This window comes from Oncorhynchus kisutch, linkage group LG6 (genome assembly GCF_002021735.2).
Source record: "Oncorhynchus kisutch isolate 150728-3 linkage group LG6, Okis_V2, whole genome shotgun sequence".
Lineage (NCBI taxonomy): Eukaryota > Metazoa > Chordata > Actinopteri > Salmoniformes > Salmonidae > Oncorhynchus > Oncorhynchus kisutch.
The window spans coordinates 76,432,736-76,447,890 of record NC_034179.2 but is presented as its reverse complement, the minus strand read 5'-3'; the positions used below and the strand labels follow the sequence as shown (position 1 = coordinate 76,447,890).

The 15,155-nt window shown below is 46.9% G+C and overlaps 1 protein-coding gene across 23 annotated transcripts in view; it reads left to right on the top strand.

The window, feature by feature from the left end:
- Positions 1 to 15,155, top strand: part of LOC109897366 (nuclear factor 1 X-type-like) — a 121,570-nt gene that overhangs the window by 83,924 nt on the left and 22,491 nt on the right. For all 23 annotated transcript variants that reach the window (XM_031827632.1, XM_031827624.1, XM_031827628.1 and 20 more), the window contains one exon: positions 13,973 to 14,035. In XM_031827632.1, the coding sequence (XP_031683492.1) occupies positions 13,973 to 14,035 (63 nt within the window). The remainder of the gene's footprint in view (positions 1 to 13,972; positions 14,036 to 15,155) is intronic.

Here is a 15,155-nt window from a genome sequence, read left to right as displayed (position 1 = left end):
CCCGGGCAAACGTGGTGAATCGAGTGTGGAGGGAAGGGCACCAAGGAGAGGAACACAGCTGAAGCTGATGGAGAGAGAGGACTGGGGGGATAGAGAGAGAGGGATGAAGGACGTGTCAGGGTGTTGTGCGGGGATGGTGGGGAGGAGATAGAGGGGGGAGATACTCAGAACTGCATGGGTGTTATAGGGGATGTAATGTTATGTCACAGGGGGGTTAGTGTTATTTAGCAGGAAAAAGCCTTCGTCTTCAGGGGAATTTTCATTTCTGAGATGCGAGGTCCTGAGCTGGGGAAGTTTTAAGATGTAAAGCTGTAGGGATTACGTCTGTAAGAGGGGAGGACAGGAGGGGAGAGAGACAGGGAGCGAGGATGAGGCCACATGGGTTGCCCTCAGAGATGACCCCAGTGAGCGGGGCTCTCAGCCGGTCAACACGGGGCTTTGGACAGGGGAAAGTTGTGTCTTCTTACTTACAGTACACGCCATGGGAAGATGATGTGGAGATTAGAACAGCAGGACCACTGGGCAGCAGCAGCAGAGCTAGGCAGGCCAGAGCATCTTGAGCCACTGCTGACAGAGCCACATAGGGAATATACTGCAGTAGAACACATAGGTAATATACTGTAGTAGAACACATAGGTAATATACTGTAGTAGAACACAGGGAATATACTGTAGTAGAACACATAGGGAATATACTGTAGTAGAACACATAGGGAATATACTGTAGTAGAACACATAGGGAATATACTGTAGTAGAACACATAGGGAATATACTGTAGTAGAGCACATAAGGAATATACTGTAGTAGAACACATAGGGAATATATTGTAGTAGAACACAGGGAATATACTGTAGTAGAACACATAGGGAATATACTGTAGTAGAACACATAGGGAATATACTGTAGTAGAACACATAGGGAATATACTGTAGTAGAACACATAGGGAATATACTGTAGTAGAACACATAGGGAATATACTGTAGTAGAACACATAGGGAATATACTGTAGTAGAACACATAGGGAATATACTGTAGTAGAACACATAGGGAATATACTGTAGTAGAATACATAGGGAATATACTGTAGTAGAATACATAGGGAATATACTGTAGTAGAACACATAGGGAATATACTGTAGTAGAATACTTAGGGAATATACTGTAGTAGAACTATTTGTTGATCACACTACTGGACTGATTAAGACGGTGAACCATATTGTCTATCAGACTACGTTCAGGCCCATTGAAGTGAGCAGTTTGTACAGTAATAGTGTGATTCAGTGAAAGTGCTATACACTATGCAGGTATCACATTACATACAACGCACAGCCTAGTTTTCTCACTTTTTGGAGCGCTTGGGATGTGTTTTTGTTCTGGTTCTCTATCAAGATTTCTCTCTCCTTCTCTTCCCTCCCTCAAGCCCAATCCCTCCTACAGTTTTTTTTCAGAATTTTTTTTTTCTTCATTTTTACTGTTCTTCCTGTGTTTTAACAGGCTTTTGTAGCTCTGCAGCTGCAAAAGAGAATGAGAGCAATGGAGGGAAAGGGGTAGTTAGAGAGGCAGAGAGAAAGAGAGAGAGGTTGAGGAGGAGGGAAAAGGGAGGGAGCAGGAATCGAATCATGAAATGAGGACCACATTTCCATACCGACTTGAAATGTGGACTTTTCATTTTTTATAGTAGTGGTGCGCTGTCTTTCTCTCTCTCATTCTCTCTCTCTCTCTCACTCGTTCTATCTCCTCTCTCCTTTCTCTCTCCTCTCTCCATTCTCTCTGTCATATTGAAGCGCTCTATGCAGCTGTTAGTCAGTAGTTTTCTGTTTGTTTGTCTCTTACTCCCTTCCCTCTGGCTCTCCCTCTCTCTGCCATTAGCTCATGTAAACGTTGCTTTTCGTCATGCTTTTTTCCAGAGAGGAGTGCCTCTGCTTTTCATTAAAGTCAAAAAAGCAGATCCCCTTTCACCATGCAGAGCGGACGCCATTTTACCTTGCCTCCTTCTCTCCCCCTCGTCTGAGAGCCACGGTGTCCTGAGCCGTTTGTTTTGTCCACGCGGCCCTGAGCAAACTTTCCCCCGCCAGTGTTTGTTGAGCTTTCCTGCATGAGTGTCTTGAATTGATAGGGGTCCCTCTGTGTTGTGGCCATTACGACACACACTCTCTCTCCTCGTATGATAACATAGCCGACCGCACGGAGGCCCAGACCCCATCCAGCTCCCATCCAGCTCCCACTAGGCGCTGCAGTGCCCGCCGCATGTGTTTACTGTGTGCATTCCACAGCATGAGAGAATGCTGCCCAGAAATGTCCCACAGAAACACCAGGCAGGCTGGCACCCTCTGGCTGGGCTCTCTACAGGGAAGGTCCCTGAGTGGTGAAAAATATGACAAGCCATGCCGCTCTGACTGAGGAGGCTCTCTGTGTGATCCCAATGTAACAGAGTGGCAGGTGAACTCTTTATGCCCCTCTAGGTCCCCTTTACTTCTCCTAACAATCCCTCACTAGTGAAATACAAAAGACATGATTTTGCCAACTATTTTGTGGAAAGCTTTCCTTTGCTGTGCCCTGTTATGCAGTGTAGTGCCGTCCTGTGCAGACTAGTGCTGTGCTGTGCCTCAGCTCCACTGACAGTAGACAGTGTGGACACTCTGACAGCCAAGATTGAGACCAAACACGGGCTCATGGGAAGGCATGTTGAGATCTCGGGTGACTGAAGGCAGGGCTGGCTGTCACATGTTATTTTGAGGCCTCAAAACAAACAAACACACACACGCTATGGGTCCCTGGTGATTGTGCACAGTGTGGACCTGGCACAGGTTGTGTGTAGCGCTCCATTGCACTTGCTCCTGACCTGAATATACAGACAGCTCCAGGAGCCCCCCAGGGTCCACCAGGCTCATCCGGGGCCACAGGAAGTATAGCAAGAGACCAGGCAGAATGGAGTTATTTTATCTCCTCTGGATTCTCTTGGTTCCTTTAACTGCCTCTCCCTTCCTCTCTCTCCCTTATTGTCATCTACCGTCATTTTGTCTGCTCCTTCCTTCCCTCCCTCCCGCCTTCCCTCTCTTTCTCTTTCCTTCCCTCCTGCTTTCTCAACCTTCCCCCATCTCTCCCTCTCTCTCTCTCCTCATATAAAGCTGTTTTTCATAAACCCCTGGCTGCAGCAGAGATCCCAGAGGCGTAGTGTGAAACACTAGACTTTTCTGAGCTGTTGCCAGACAGATGCTGGCTCCTCAGGTCCTCACTAGCAGTTCCTTCATGCTTCTCCATTTGACATTTAGGGTTAGCCTAGCTCTGCCCTGCCCTGCCCCGCCCTGCCCCGCCCTGCCCCGCCCCGCCCTGCCCTCTCACTGGTACAGTACTGTTTCTCCCTCCTACAAAGGAAAACTATGGGATCCCTCTTTTGTTATACGAGAGAGGCTCTCTAATCTTTCGTTCACAGCTTTTCTTCCCTTCTCTTTGTCTCCATCTCCCTCTTTCTCTCTACAGTTGAAACATGGTAGAACATGTCTGATTTGAAGATGAAGTGGTTCAAGAGATGATGATGGTGATGATTGATAATGTTATACGTATTATAGTGTTAGTGGATTGTCATTGATAATCTCTTATTTATTGAGGTGATTTTCTGAGACCGAGGGAAGCAGGATGGTATTACAGTCTTATCTTGGTTAATAAGTTAATAGATGGATTGATAGATGGAATAAATCTCCAATTATTGGCTTTACAATGAGAGCAGTTGAGTGCTTCCATAAGCTGAATGATATGAACTAAGCCTTGCAGCAGTACTTCATGAGGTCACATCACTTACTCATTCAGCTATGCATACAGTATACCCACACACAGGCCCCACTCAGTCACCATTGTTGTTATGTCAGCAACATAGCTTATCGAAATCCTACTCAGCTTTGGGCCTGTGCTCTCTGGCTGAAACCTGGGACTTGACTGTAACCCCTGTCCCAGCACCATTGGCCCTGATCCTGGGCAACAGCTTCATGTGAGGGCAGTAGGCCTGGGCACCTGTCTGTGTGTGCAGCACTAGGCTATGTGTCCTGGCTGGCCCACATAGCATTTAACTCTGAAGGAAGTCCAGACAGATTGTTTATTCACCTTATCTGCTGTGCATGAGATAAAGCCAGCATTAACACAGATAGCAGGAGCGTGCGCAACACTCATCCTCCCGCTGACTCAAAGTCAATGACCCTGAGGTCGGGTCAGTTAAGGACAGACAGTCAAATGGCGGCTGGGCCCATGACTCGCAGGCAGCTGGTGGTCAGAGGTTGATTCTCTATCGGTGCCCTCATTTGTCTGATTGTTGTTTCTCATGGGCTCATCTGTTTCTCGGTTGGCGCTCAATTTTTTCACAGGAAGGTTGATTTCGCTTCCTCCGTCGTGTTTGCTGGGAAAAGCCCTTTATGATGGGGACTTGAGTTCCCTGGATCAGCCTTCAGTGTTTGGCTGCTGTTTGTTACTGCTGTGTGTGTGTGTGTGTGTGTGTGTGTGTGTGTGTGTGTGTGTGTGTGTGTGTGTGTGTGTGTGTGTGTGTGTGTGTGTGTGTGTGTGTGTGTGTGTGTGTGTGTGTGTGTGTGTGTGTGTGTGTGTGTGTGTGTGAGTGAGTGAGTGAGTGAGTGAGATAAGGGGCTGTCACTGGCCTCTCTCCTACAATGAGCTGGCATCGACTCACGAAAGCTGCACCAAGCTCCCTAATTCAACACACTCATACAAATTGACATAAACACACATATGTCATACACTCTGCAGGGCAAGAGAGAGGAGATGAGAGGAGACACACACATTCACACAAACACACTTTGGCACTCAATATGTAGATAAGCGTACACAGACAGATTCATACACATACATACAGACGCCTTTGGCATCATCTAGACAGGATGTGGATTTTTACATGTCCATTCATCACTCTTCTAATTCATTAGTCAGAAAGAGCATTTATGCAGAGCACACATTATTTTTACAGGCGTCATTTATGTGTTTGTGTGGAGTTTTACTGCCCTCGTTAAACACGTCCTCCAAGCCCAGATAGATTTGGGAGCATTTATTTGCATAGTGCACAAACCCAAAATAAATCGTTAAATATTTTTGGCCTGATGTCTCACTGGATTAAACTAACGCCCACTGGTGTAAATAGTGTGATATAACAGGCTCTTAGAACGTGAATAGAGGGTTATAATCTCATGTTATAACCTACATGGCGTGGTAGATAACCTGGCAGATGACTGCTGTTATGGTATTGTGGTCTCTCTGGCAGAGCTGCACTGAGGAGCCCAACACCTCACCACATACTGTCCCTCTGGCAGAGCTGCACTGTGAGGCCCACATTGTGTTATCCAAACATTTTCACAAAGGCTAACAGACATATGCCCCTGCTGGAAGAGAATGGAATATTCTATTCTAGTACTTTCCTCATGCTTGTTGTTGTTCCTACTGGTAAGACTTTGCCCTGTGCCCGAGGGTAGACTGGCACAAGATGGCGCTGGAACTGCTGGCCAAAGTTCACAAGTTCACACTCTAAATGCTCTCTGTGTGATTCCCCCACCCCCGCCAATCCATACACACACACACACACACACACACACACACACACACACACACACACACACACACACACACACACACACACACACACACACACACACACACACACACACACACACACACACACACACACACACACAGCCTGAGTGGCAGGTCAGTCTCTGTGTTCTCTCCTTGATTGATAGGCCCAGATCAGAGCACACCGCTTCATGCATGTGGCCCCAGACACAGGGTCAGAGTTGGCAGATTATGACCCTAACACCGGGCCTGGCCCTGTCTCCTGGTTGCTGTGTGTGTGTGTTTTCCTCCTCTCCTCTCCCCTGCAGAGAGTTTTGATCATGGCTGTACTCCCTAGGAGCTTCTCTTCACGGGTGCCCACTGAACACTAAACCCACTCTCCTCTCCTCTCTCCTCCTCTCCTCTCTCCTCCTCTCTCCTCCCCTCCCCCCACTCTCTGCCAACAAGTCTCTCTTTCTTTCTCATTCCTTTTATTCTCTCTGCTCTCCTCTTTCTTGGCAAGGCCTGGTGTTCCCACAGCTCTCGCGACCCCCCTAGCCCCCCTTCTCCTCTCCCTCTCTCTCTCTCTCTCTCTCTCTCTCTCCTCTCTCTGTCTCACTCTCACTTTCTCCCTGGCACAGAGGGACATCACATGACCCTCACTCCCACTAGCAGACCCACACACAGGCTGTGCCCACACACACCACTTCCCTGTAAACCACACTTTCTCATGTCTGTCATATAGGCCTGCTGCTTCCCTTCTCAATATGTTCCACTGGGTCACACACTCATACAGTATGTCCATGTAGATTCTGTACACTGTCTATAGGTCTGTGTGTGTCCCCTCCCCCTATTGCTCCTGTTTCACATAATGCAGTCACATATTTACCTCTCTTAGCAGATTTCTTTAGCATGTGTTCTGTGCCCACTGCCCAATGCCATTAAGTGACATCTGGTGGCCAAACACAGTCATTACACTTGTTAAATAATATTGTTGTAGCCTTATAGTAACAGTATGTGAAATTTCAAAAGGAAACAAGGGGATCTCAGAAAGTCAGGGTCATTTGAATCAACACAGAGGTCTATTTATCTGTCATATCAAATTAAAACCAATACATCAATCAATCAAGTTAAATGGTCTATGCTGCTCTGTGAATTACTGTCACACTGTGTATCTGGCTCTGTACACCATGGTTGATCAGCAGAGGGACAGATAAAAGATGAAAGCGTCAGAGAGAGAATAGGGAGAGGGTTATACATGGGCAGGACGCCAGCCCCTTTCCTCTACCCTCACCACCCCCCTCTGCACTCTCCCATGGTTGAGTCCCCTTAGGCCCCACTCACCCCCTCTCACCCCCTGGCTCCCCCTGCTCTGTGTGGTATTGGCACGGTGTGGGTGCAGGCGGCACACAGACGGGCACGCAGATGGGCACCGGGCTACACAGGGCAGCCTCCCCACACCTGCTCCTCATTGGCACAGGGCTGGGGCCGCCACGCAGAGCACACACACATACACACACACACACACGCACACACACACACAGGCACACACACACAGGCACACACACAGGCACGCAAACGCACATGTACTCACTGCTACACTCACACAATTTACATGCTTATCTCCTACTATACACACATGCTCTGGAGGAAGTATGATGGATATTTTATACACATTAAGATACAATCTCATATAAATATTCATGTACAGTAGATATATTTATATTCTTACCTACACCAAAACGGATACATTGTACACCCTCGCAATTAATCACACGGCAACATGCTGTGCTGGCACACAGAGTTACACTCCCAATATTCACCTTCTCCCATTTGCAGTACATACTATTCTCAGCTGTGTTTCATTTGCCCTAATACTGATCTAATACTGTAATATATCTGAATCTATCTACACTGGCTAATGTCTCCATGCCCTCTTTGCCCCATGGGGCTTAAACTCAAAGGACCCACCACGGGTGTCCAATGACAATGCCTGCCGAAATATGAGGTGAGAAAGGGGGGGAGGGGGGGGGGGGTCAGATGATGATGTATGGTTTTATAAGATAGGAAATGAATAAATAAGTGGGGATTTTTTTTAAATAACGTCCAATAAAAGAGCTGAGTGAACATCTGTGTGGGATAGCCTGGGGGATTAGGAGGGGTTGGAACATTTTAAGCGCATTAAGGATTTAAAAAAAGGTCAGGATGTTTAGCAACATACCGATAAACCTCTTAAGAGAAACCCAATTGGGGAGGCTGTGGGGGCTCTTTATCCAGGGGTGGGGGTGGAGGACTGGGGGATGGGGAGGCTGTGGGGGCTTTGCCATTCTTCTGTGCGGGGAGGGGAGACTATGTACACACACACATAAACACACGTGTAGCCTATGTACGTTCATGCACTTGAAACCACATGTGCACGCCCACTATCATGAAGTGAAAAGGACTGCTTCTGGATATCAACATTTTTGGGATATCGACACGATATACAAGCATGCATGTATACATATTTGGTCAAATACCTTTACTCCACATATATATTTTATGCTAAAACAACATATAGATCATATACTGTAAACATACGTGCTGCTCAAACACATAATCCTACTACTGGTATGTGTTTACATGGCGATTAAGGAAGTGTGCTCACACCAGGCTAGCAAAGATGTTTAGGTCTCTGGGAGCCATAGCTAAACCTAACGACCCAGACTCACACTGTGGTATTGACCTATTCTAGCTGTATTTGATGTTCGGATTTAGGGAGTGTGTGTGTGGTGTGTGTGTACATGTTTTACTATACTTTTTTGTACCAGAAGTCCTCACAAGAATAATAAACCAACAAAAATTCAGAGAATTGAGGACATTTTGCCAGTCCTCACCAGTAAAAAAAGCTAATTTAGGCTTAGGGGTTAGGTTTAGGGTTAGTATTTAGATTTAGGGTTATTGTTAGGGTTAGTGGTTAGTTTTATGGTTAGGAGTTAGGGTTAAGGTTATGTTTAAGGTTAGGGGTTAGGGAAAATAGGATTTTGAATGGGAATCAATTGTTGGTCCCCAGAAAAGTCCTTAGTATAGTAAGACATACATTAGCTGTGTGTGTGTGTGTGTGTGTGGGTGTGGGTGCATGCGTGAGTGCGTGTGTGTGTTCGTCAGTATGTGTATGCATGCATGTGTGTGTGTGAGGAATTCCAGCCGGGCTGCTCCTCTCGTGTCCTGCCTGAGATATATGGGTCCACCACATCTGGGTTCCCACATGCGGCCGGAGCCACGCCGGCCCACACAGTTTACCGTCAATGACAGGGTTAGGGCCTGGATGCGAAAAAAAACCCAGTGTGATGGTGCTCATAGAGAGAGAGGGAGAGAGAGAAAGAGAAAGAGACTGTGGAGTGTTTGTCTAAAGGCCTCTCGCAGGCGTAGGAAGAGGGCCCTATCATTTCACTGTGAACGGAACCATGGCGCTCTATCCTTAAATGACACAGCACCCGGGGTGGGAGAGTCATGGCCCTCGGCCACTGGGAGAACACACACACGAGCTGGCCTCAGATGAGGAGTTGTTGAAAGAGAGAGAGACTGCTGTTTGCCAGCATGCTGATTGTTTAGATTCAGACGCACTATCCTGATTTACTCATGGCCGTCTGTTCTGTAGCCTGCAGCTTTGTTGCACACTGTTGCACTCTATTACAGAGAGCATTATCAGCCTTAGTTGTAGTACTTACTTGTAGTTAGCATGTTAGCTTTACACTTCACAACAGCATATGACAGTAGCACGTTACTGTTGATATTTATACTTTACATGCCTCCTCTGTGTAGTACCATGTCACAACCATTCATCAGCTATTCCCAGCCGTCACCACACACACACACACACACACACACACACACACACACACACACACACACACACACACACACACACACACACACACACACACACACACACACACACACACACACACACACACACACACACACACACACACACACACACACACACACACACACACACACACACACACACACACACACACATTGAACCGGGCCACTGTGTGGCAGACAGAAGCAGAGGGCAGCCGGGTCAACCGAGTCTAATCCAGGACTGTCCTCCCAGAGAGGGAGAACGTGAGAGGGGGAGAGATGGGCAGGGAGAGAGTGAGAGAGAGAGAGGGAGAGAGAGAGGTCATAGAGAGAGCAGAAGTATCTGAATCAGAGACAGTAACAGCAGTCAGAAACAAAGCAGAGAGAAGAGAAAATAAATAAATACAGAGAAAAAGAGATGGAATCCAGGACTGTTATTGTACTTTAGAAGGAGAGAGAGAAAGGGAGAGAGGTGAAGAGAGACAGAAGAGAAGAGACGGAGCTGAGCCCTGGCTCAGAGCACAGTAGCCTGCTGAGAGGCCATCCACACTCCTGTCGTCAAGTTTGACTGTGGAACCATTGGCTTTATCTCTGCCATTTGACTCAATGTTGATCTTTCACTGTGCCATGTGAAATCCCCTTCCAGTTAATGCACATTACATTAAAACATGCTGTTTGCTCATGTGTGCCTGTAATGCATAAACAAATGCTCTAAGCCGGCTGGTAAGTAGGCAAAAAGTGCCTATTTGTATGTACGAGCGCATTCATTTATGAATATGCGCATGGCAAATGAGTCTATTAGACCTGGCACAGTGAGAGTGTGTTTATCATATATTGTTGTGTGTCTTTATGATGCATCCAAATCACAGGTGTGTTTGATTAGTAGAATAATGACATCTACTGTATGCTGGGTCCTGCTGAAAGCATGTAGGCCCATAGAAATCAGAATGAATAGAAGGGCCTTGGAACCCTCTAACCCTGGCAATTTGACTGATGAACTCATGGGTACGCTCGCAATGGCTGCCTGGTATTGTAATGCAATCATTTCCATGGTAATGTAGAATGGTCTTTTAAATTATGTAAACTGATGTGGCTCATGCAATGTAATGTATATTTTGTAATGTCAGTTGAGCTGATTCAACAAATCACAGCACAGATTGATGGGTACACTTCCTGCTTTTATTTCCTGCTTTGCTCCTATGGGTACACTTGCAATGACCGTTAGTCCACCCATTATGTCATCATTGTCTTGAATGGCCATTCTATTCATTCTACTTCTGTGTGTAGGCCTACGTTCAGTGATAGTAATTCTCTCAGTCTATGGGGTATAGTGTTTTAAATGTATTTAGAGTGTTGTAGCCAGAATGTCAGTACACTGAGTGTACAAAACATTAGGAACACCTTCCTAATATTGAGTTGCACCCCCTTTTGCCCTCAGAACAGCCTCAATTTGTCAGGGTATGGACTCTACAAGGTGTCGAAAGATGTCCACAGGGATGCTGGCCCAAGTTGACTCCAATGCTTCCCACAGTTGGGTCAAGTTGACTGGATGTACTTTGGGTGGTGGACTATTCTTAATAAATACAGGAAACTGTTGAGTGTGAAAAACCCAGCAGTGTTGCAGTTATTGACACAAACCGTTGCACCTGTCACCTACTACCATACACCATTCAAAGGCTCTTAAATAGTTTGTCTTACCCATTCACCCTCTGAATGGCACACATACACACTCCATGTCTCAAGGCTTAAAAATCCTTCTGTAGCTCTGTCTCCTCCCCTTCATCTACACTGATTAAAGTGGGTTTAACAAGTGGCATCGATAAGGGATCATAGCTTTCACCTTCACCTTTCACCCAGGTCTTTCTAATGTTTTTTACACTTAGTGTATATGTACTGTATGATGAGGAGACTTAGTGACAAATGTATGTAGTGTGTATGAATGTGATGGGAGTGAGTCTGTTAATGTGTATGTACTGTATGTCTGTTTAATAGAGTGTGTGTGATGCATTATCTCTCCAGGATGTGTACAGGGGCCCTTGGGGCAACTGTGTGCTGGAGATAAGGGTGAGCAGTGTAGGGCTGGTGTGTGTGTAACCCTGGGAATGGTGGCGTGGTGATAAGCGGCGTGGTGGCAGTGATTCTCCTCCCAGCCCTGTTGGCTTGTAGAGCAGCAGCACTAATAATGGACAGCCTCTCCATTGTCTCAGAGCATCTCCTCTCTGTTTGATGAGCTCTCCCCTGTTCATCCCCTGTTCATCCCTTCATCATCCTCCCGTTGTTCCACTCCAGCACCCTGGGCCCTCCAACACACTCAGATCCAGCACCAGGAAACTAGCCCTGCTAATGTGCCATGCAGTAGGATTGGAGGTTCATATACTGTAGGCTACAGTAGACAGCAGCTATTAGAATTTAACTGAAGCTGTTAACACTCCACCAGACCACCAGGGGGCCTCAGTTAGATTAGACTGGTGATCTAACAGTGGTCTGATTTAAGGACTGTTTTTCCTGACCACATGACCTGACAAGGAAAAACTCTTAACTATGGACCATAACAAGGACCCAGGGTTTTCCCTGGCCAGGTGAGTAGTCAGGAAACCCCCTGGCCCCAATCTGATTGGGTGTATGGTCCCCGGGGGGCCCGCAGGTGTAGAGCTGTATTGATCACAGCTGGTATGTCTGGGGAGAATGAATGATGCAGATCTGGGCTGTCAGGTTCTATCAGAGTCAGTGTGACTGCTGTAACTGCTCACCCTCTCATTAACCACCTGAATGGAGGGCTATCCCTACTGTTGTTATGATGACCCAGACTCTTTCTTTTTACTGATTCAAAAAAGAAGGTCCATATTTAGGTTCAAGTTCAATTGCATATTAAGATGTTTTTACATAGTGGGAGTATGGCCAAATTAGGTTGTATTATTTTCAAAATGAAGGGCCTCAACAGACTTAGATGATCCCCTCATACACCATCATACAGTTGAAATATTGGCTTGCACTCTAGTTCACCTTATTTACCTCTTACAGGAATGTAATAATGGTCTCTGTCTGGATGTTTTTGTTATGTTTCCTCCTATTTTCCTTGATGATTTGTCAGTGCGGCTCTGCTGCATTCGTCCAGTCTAGTTTTTCATTTAGCAGCTTGCAGAGGTCCAGCAGCACGGCAGACAATGACTGGAGACAAACACCCCGGTGGTTTTATTTTCACTCCATCTGCAGTGTATATCCTCTGTAGATCTTTTATCTTTCATACCACTGGGTCTGTGTGAGAGTGTGTGTGCTAGCGAGTGTGGGTGCGCCATCAACTAGCAGGAATGTATTGGTACCGCCAAAGCTAAGATGGCTGCCAAATGCTAAAATGGCTGCCAGGATTCCACAGAGCGACAGCGTGAGTGAGGGAGAAGCAGAGAGAGTAGAGAGAAAAAGCGAGCGAGGGACTGAGACTCCATTCAGGGAGAGGGAAAAAGAGACTCCTTTTAGACCAAAGTGATATGGCGATTCTGTCCTTTTGTTTTGGTTTTCTCGTCTTTAGCGGTGGGGTGAATGGTGCGGCAGTTTGCTGGCACGTTCCGCAGGACTAGCCTCCCCAAGATGAGGATGCTGAGGGGCTTAGATGGAGCGGAGGGAGGGGCCTAGTAGTAGGGGTAATGGGGATACTTGGCCCACACTGCATTAAACCCTATAGTGCTGTGGGGGTAATTGGCTTGAATGGTATATATGATCCAACCATAAAGCTCTTCAAGGTTGCATTACGCAGCAGAGAAAGAATGGCACCAAGCGGGGCCAAACCAAACTAGCACAGGCCTCTCTGTGCACAGTCGTTAAGGTAAAGAGCTAAGTGAGACGCAGTCCCAATGACGCCTCGTGGACCCGGGCTTCACATTTACACTCCTCAGCTTACACTAGTCATCAGTGTGGAGGGAGAGAGAGGCTGCAAGCTGGGGTTACATGGGAACTTCACCTGCCACACTGTGCCAACGACCTGCACTCAAACAGGACTCCCTGTGTGTGTGTGTGTGTGTGTGTGTGTGTGTGTGTGTGTGTGTGTGTGTGTGTGTGTGTGTGTGTGTGTGTGTGTGTGTGTGTGTGTGTGTGTGTGTGTGTGTGTGTGTGTGTGTGTGTGTGTGTGTGTGTGTGTGTGTGTGTGTGTGCGTGCGTGCGTGCGTGCATGCCAGGAAGGAATGCCAGAGATACAATGGGGCAAGAAATGTCACAAACACACAGTTGTTTCATCTCTCAAACTGGAACACCAAACCATTCCTCTTTGATACTTGATGCTCTCTGGAGAGAGTATCAGTAGTGATTCCTCTACTGTGAATGGCTCTGGAAAGTAAAGTCTGGTGTTTGATTTGCCATTTCATGACTCTAATGTTAAACCTTTAATCTAAGACCCAATTCTGCCTCTGGAAATAAGGGGTTTTAAAATACGTTCCAAAGTGTTCCTATGCCGTCCTCCGCCCACTGCCCCCTCACCTTGGGTACCGTCCAGGCATCTGTCTCCTGCCTAACCTCCACCTCTCTCTACCATCTCTCTCTCTCTCGCATTCTCTCTCTCTGTCTCTCTCTCTCTCTGTCTCTCTTCCACAGAATCCGGACAATCCGACAGCTCAAACCAGCAAGGAGACACAGACATCAAGCCACCGCCCAATGGTGAGTTCACAGTGTGAACATACACAGTCATTTATACATGCAGATGCATGTTTAAACGCTTTCACACACACACACACACACACACACACACACACACACACACACACACACACACACACACACACACACACACACACACACACACACACACACACACACACACACACACACACACACACACACACACACACACACACACACACACATACTAACACAGGCCAGTATAGAGTGTATAGTGTGTCCCAGTGGAGTTGGGCCTGGGTTTATTATAGTAAGGTGAGCTGATGTTGCTGGGCCTGGCTGTGAGTGTGGCATCCCACTCATAAATCACCCTGACGTTATTGGAAGATGGGAACCACATGGCCGTGCTGCCGACTGGAGCTCTGACCTCATACAGCCGGCCCGCTGCGGTTAACCCAGGCTGAGGCAGGCTGAGGAGAGGGTGTGGAGTTGGAGCACCACTAACCATGGAGAACCTGGTCATCCTACACTCTTAGAAAAAAGGTGCTATCTAGAACCTTAAAGGGTTCTTCGGCTGTCCCCATAGCAGAACCCTTTGAATAACCTTTTTATTATTGCAGGTAGAACCCTTTTGGTACCAGGTAGAACCCTTTCTACGGAGGGTTCAACTGTACATGGAACTCAAAAGGGTTCTAGCTGGTACCAATAAGGGTTGGTGTATGGGTATAATACACATTATATGGGTGTGTATACACAATCCTTTACACCCGGCCAGGGACTTATAGACTGAGTGGACACTATAGACTCTACACTACACACTACAGCACTGTTTCTTAGTCATGCTCCTGGGGAGCCAACGGGGCACATTTTGACCTAGCACTACACACCTGATTCCACTAACTAAAGGTTTGATGATGAGTTTATTAGTCGAATCAGGTGTGTAGTGCTAGTTCCCCAGGAGCAGGAAACACTACACTATAGCCTTAGATAGAGAGCCTTGGTCACTCTATACACTGCCCACTGCCAGGGCCTGTACACACAACATACACTAGGGCTCTTAGAAAACTTAAACACACAAATACAATACAAAATCTATAGCAGTAATGACATCATACATGTTGCAACAAGCTCTGACATACTGGATGCCCAATGGACACCA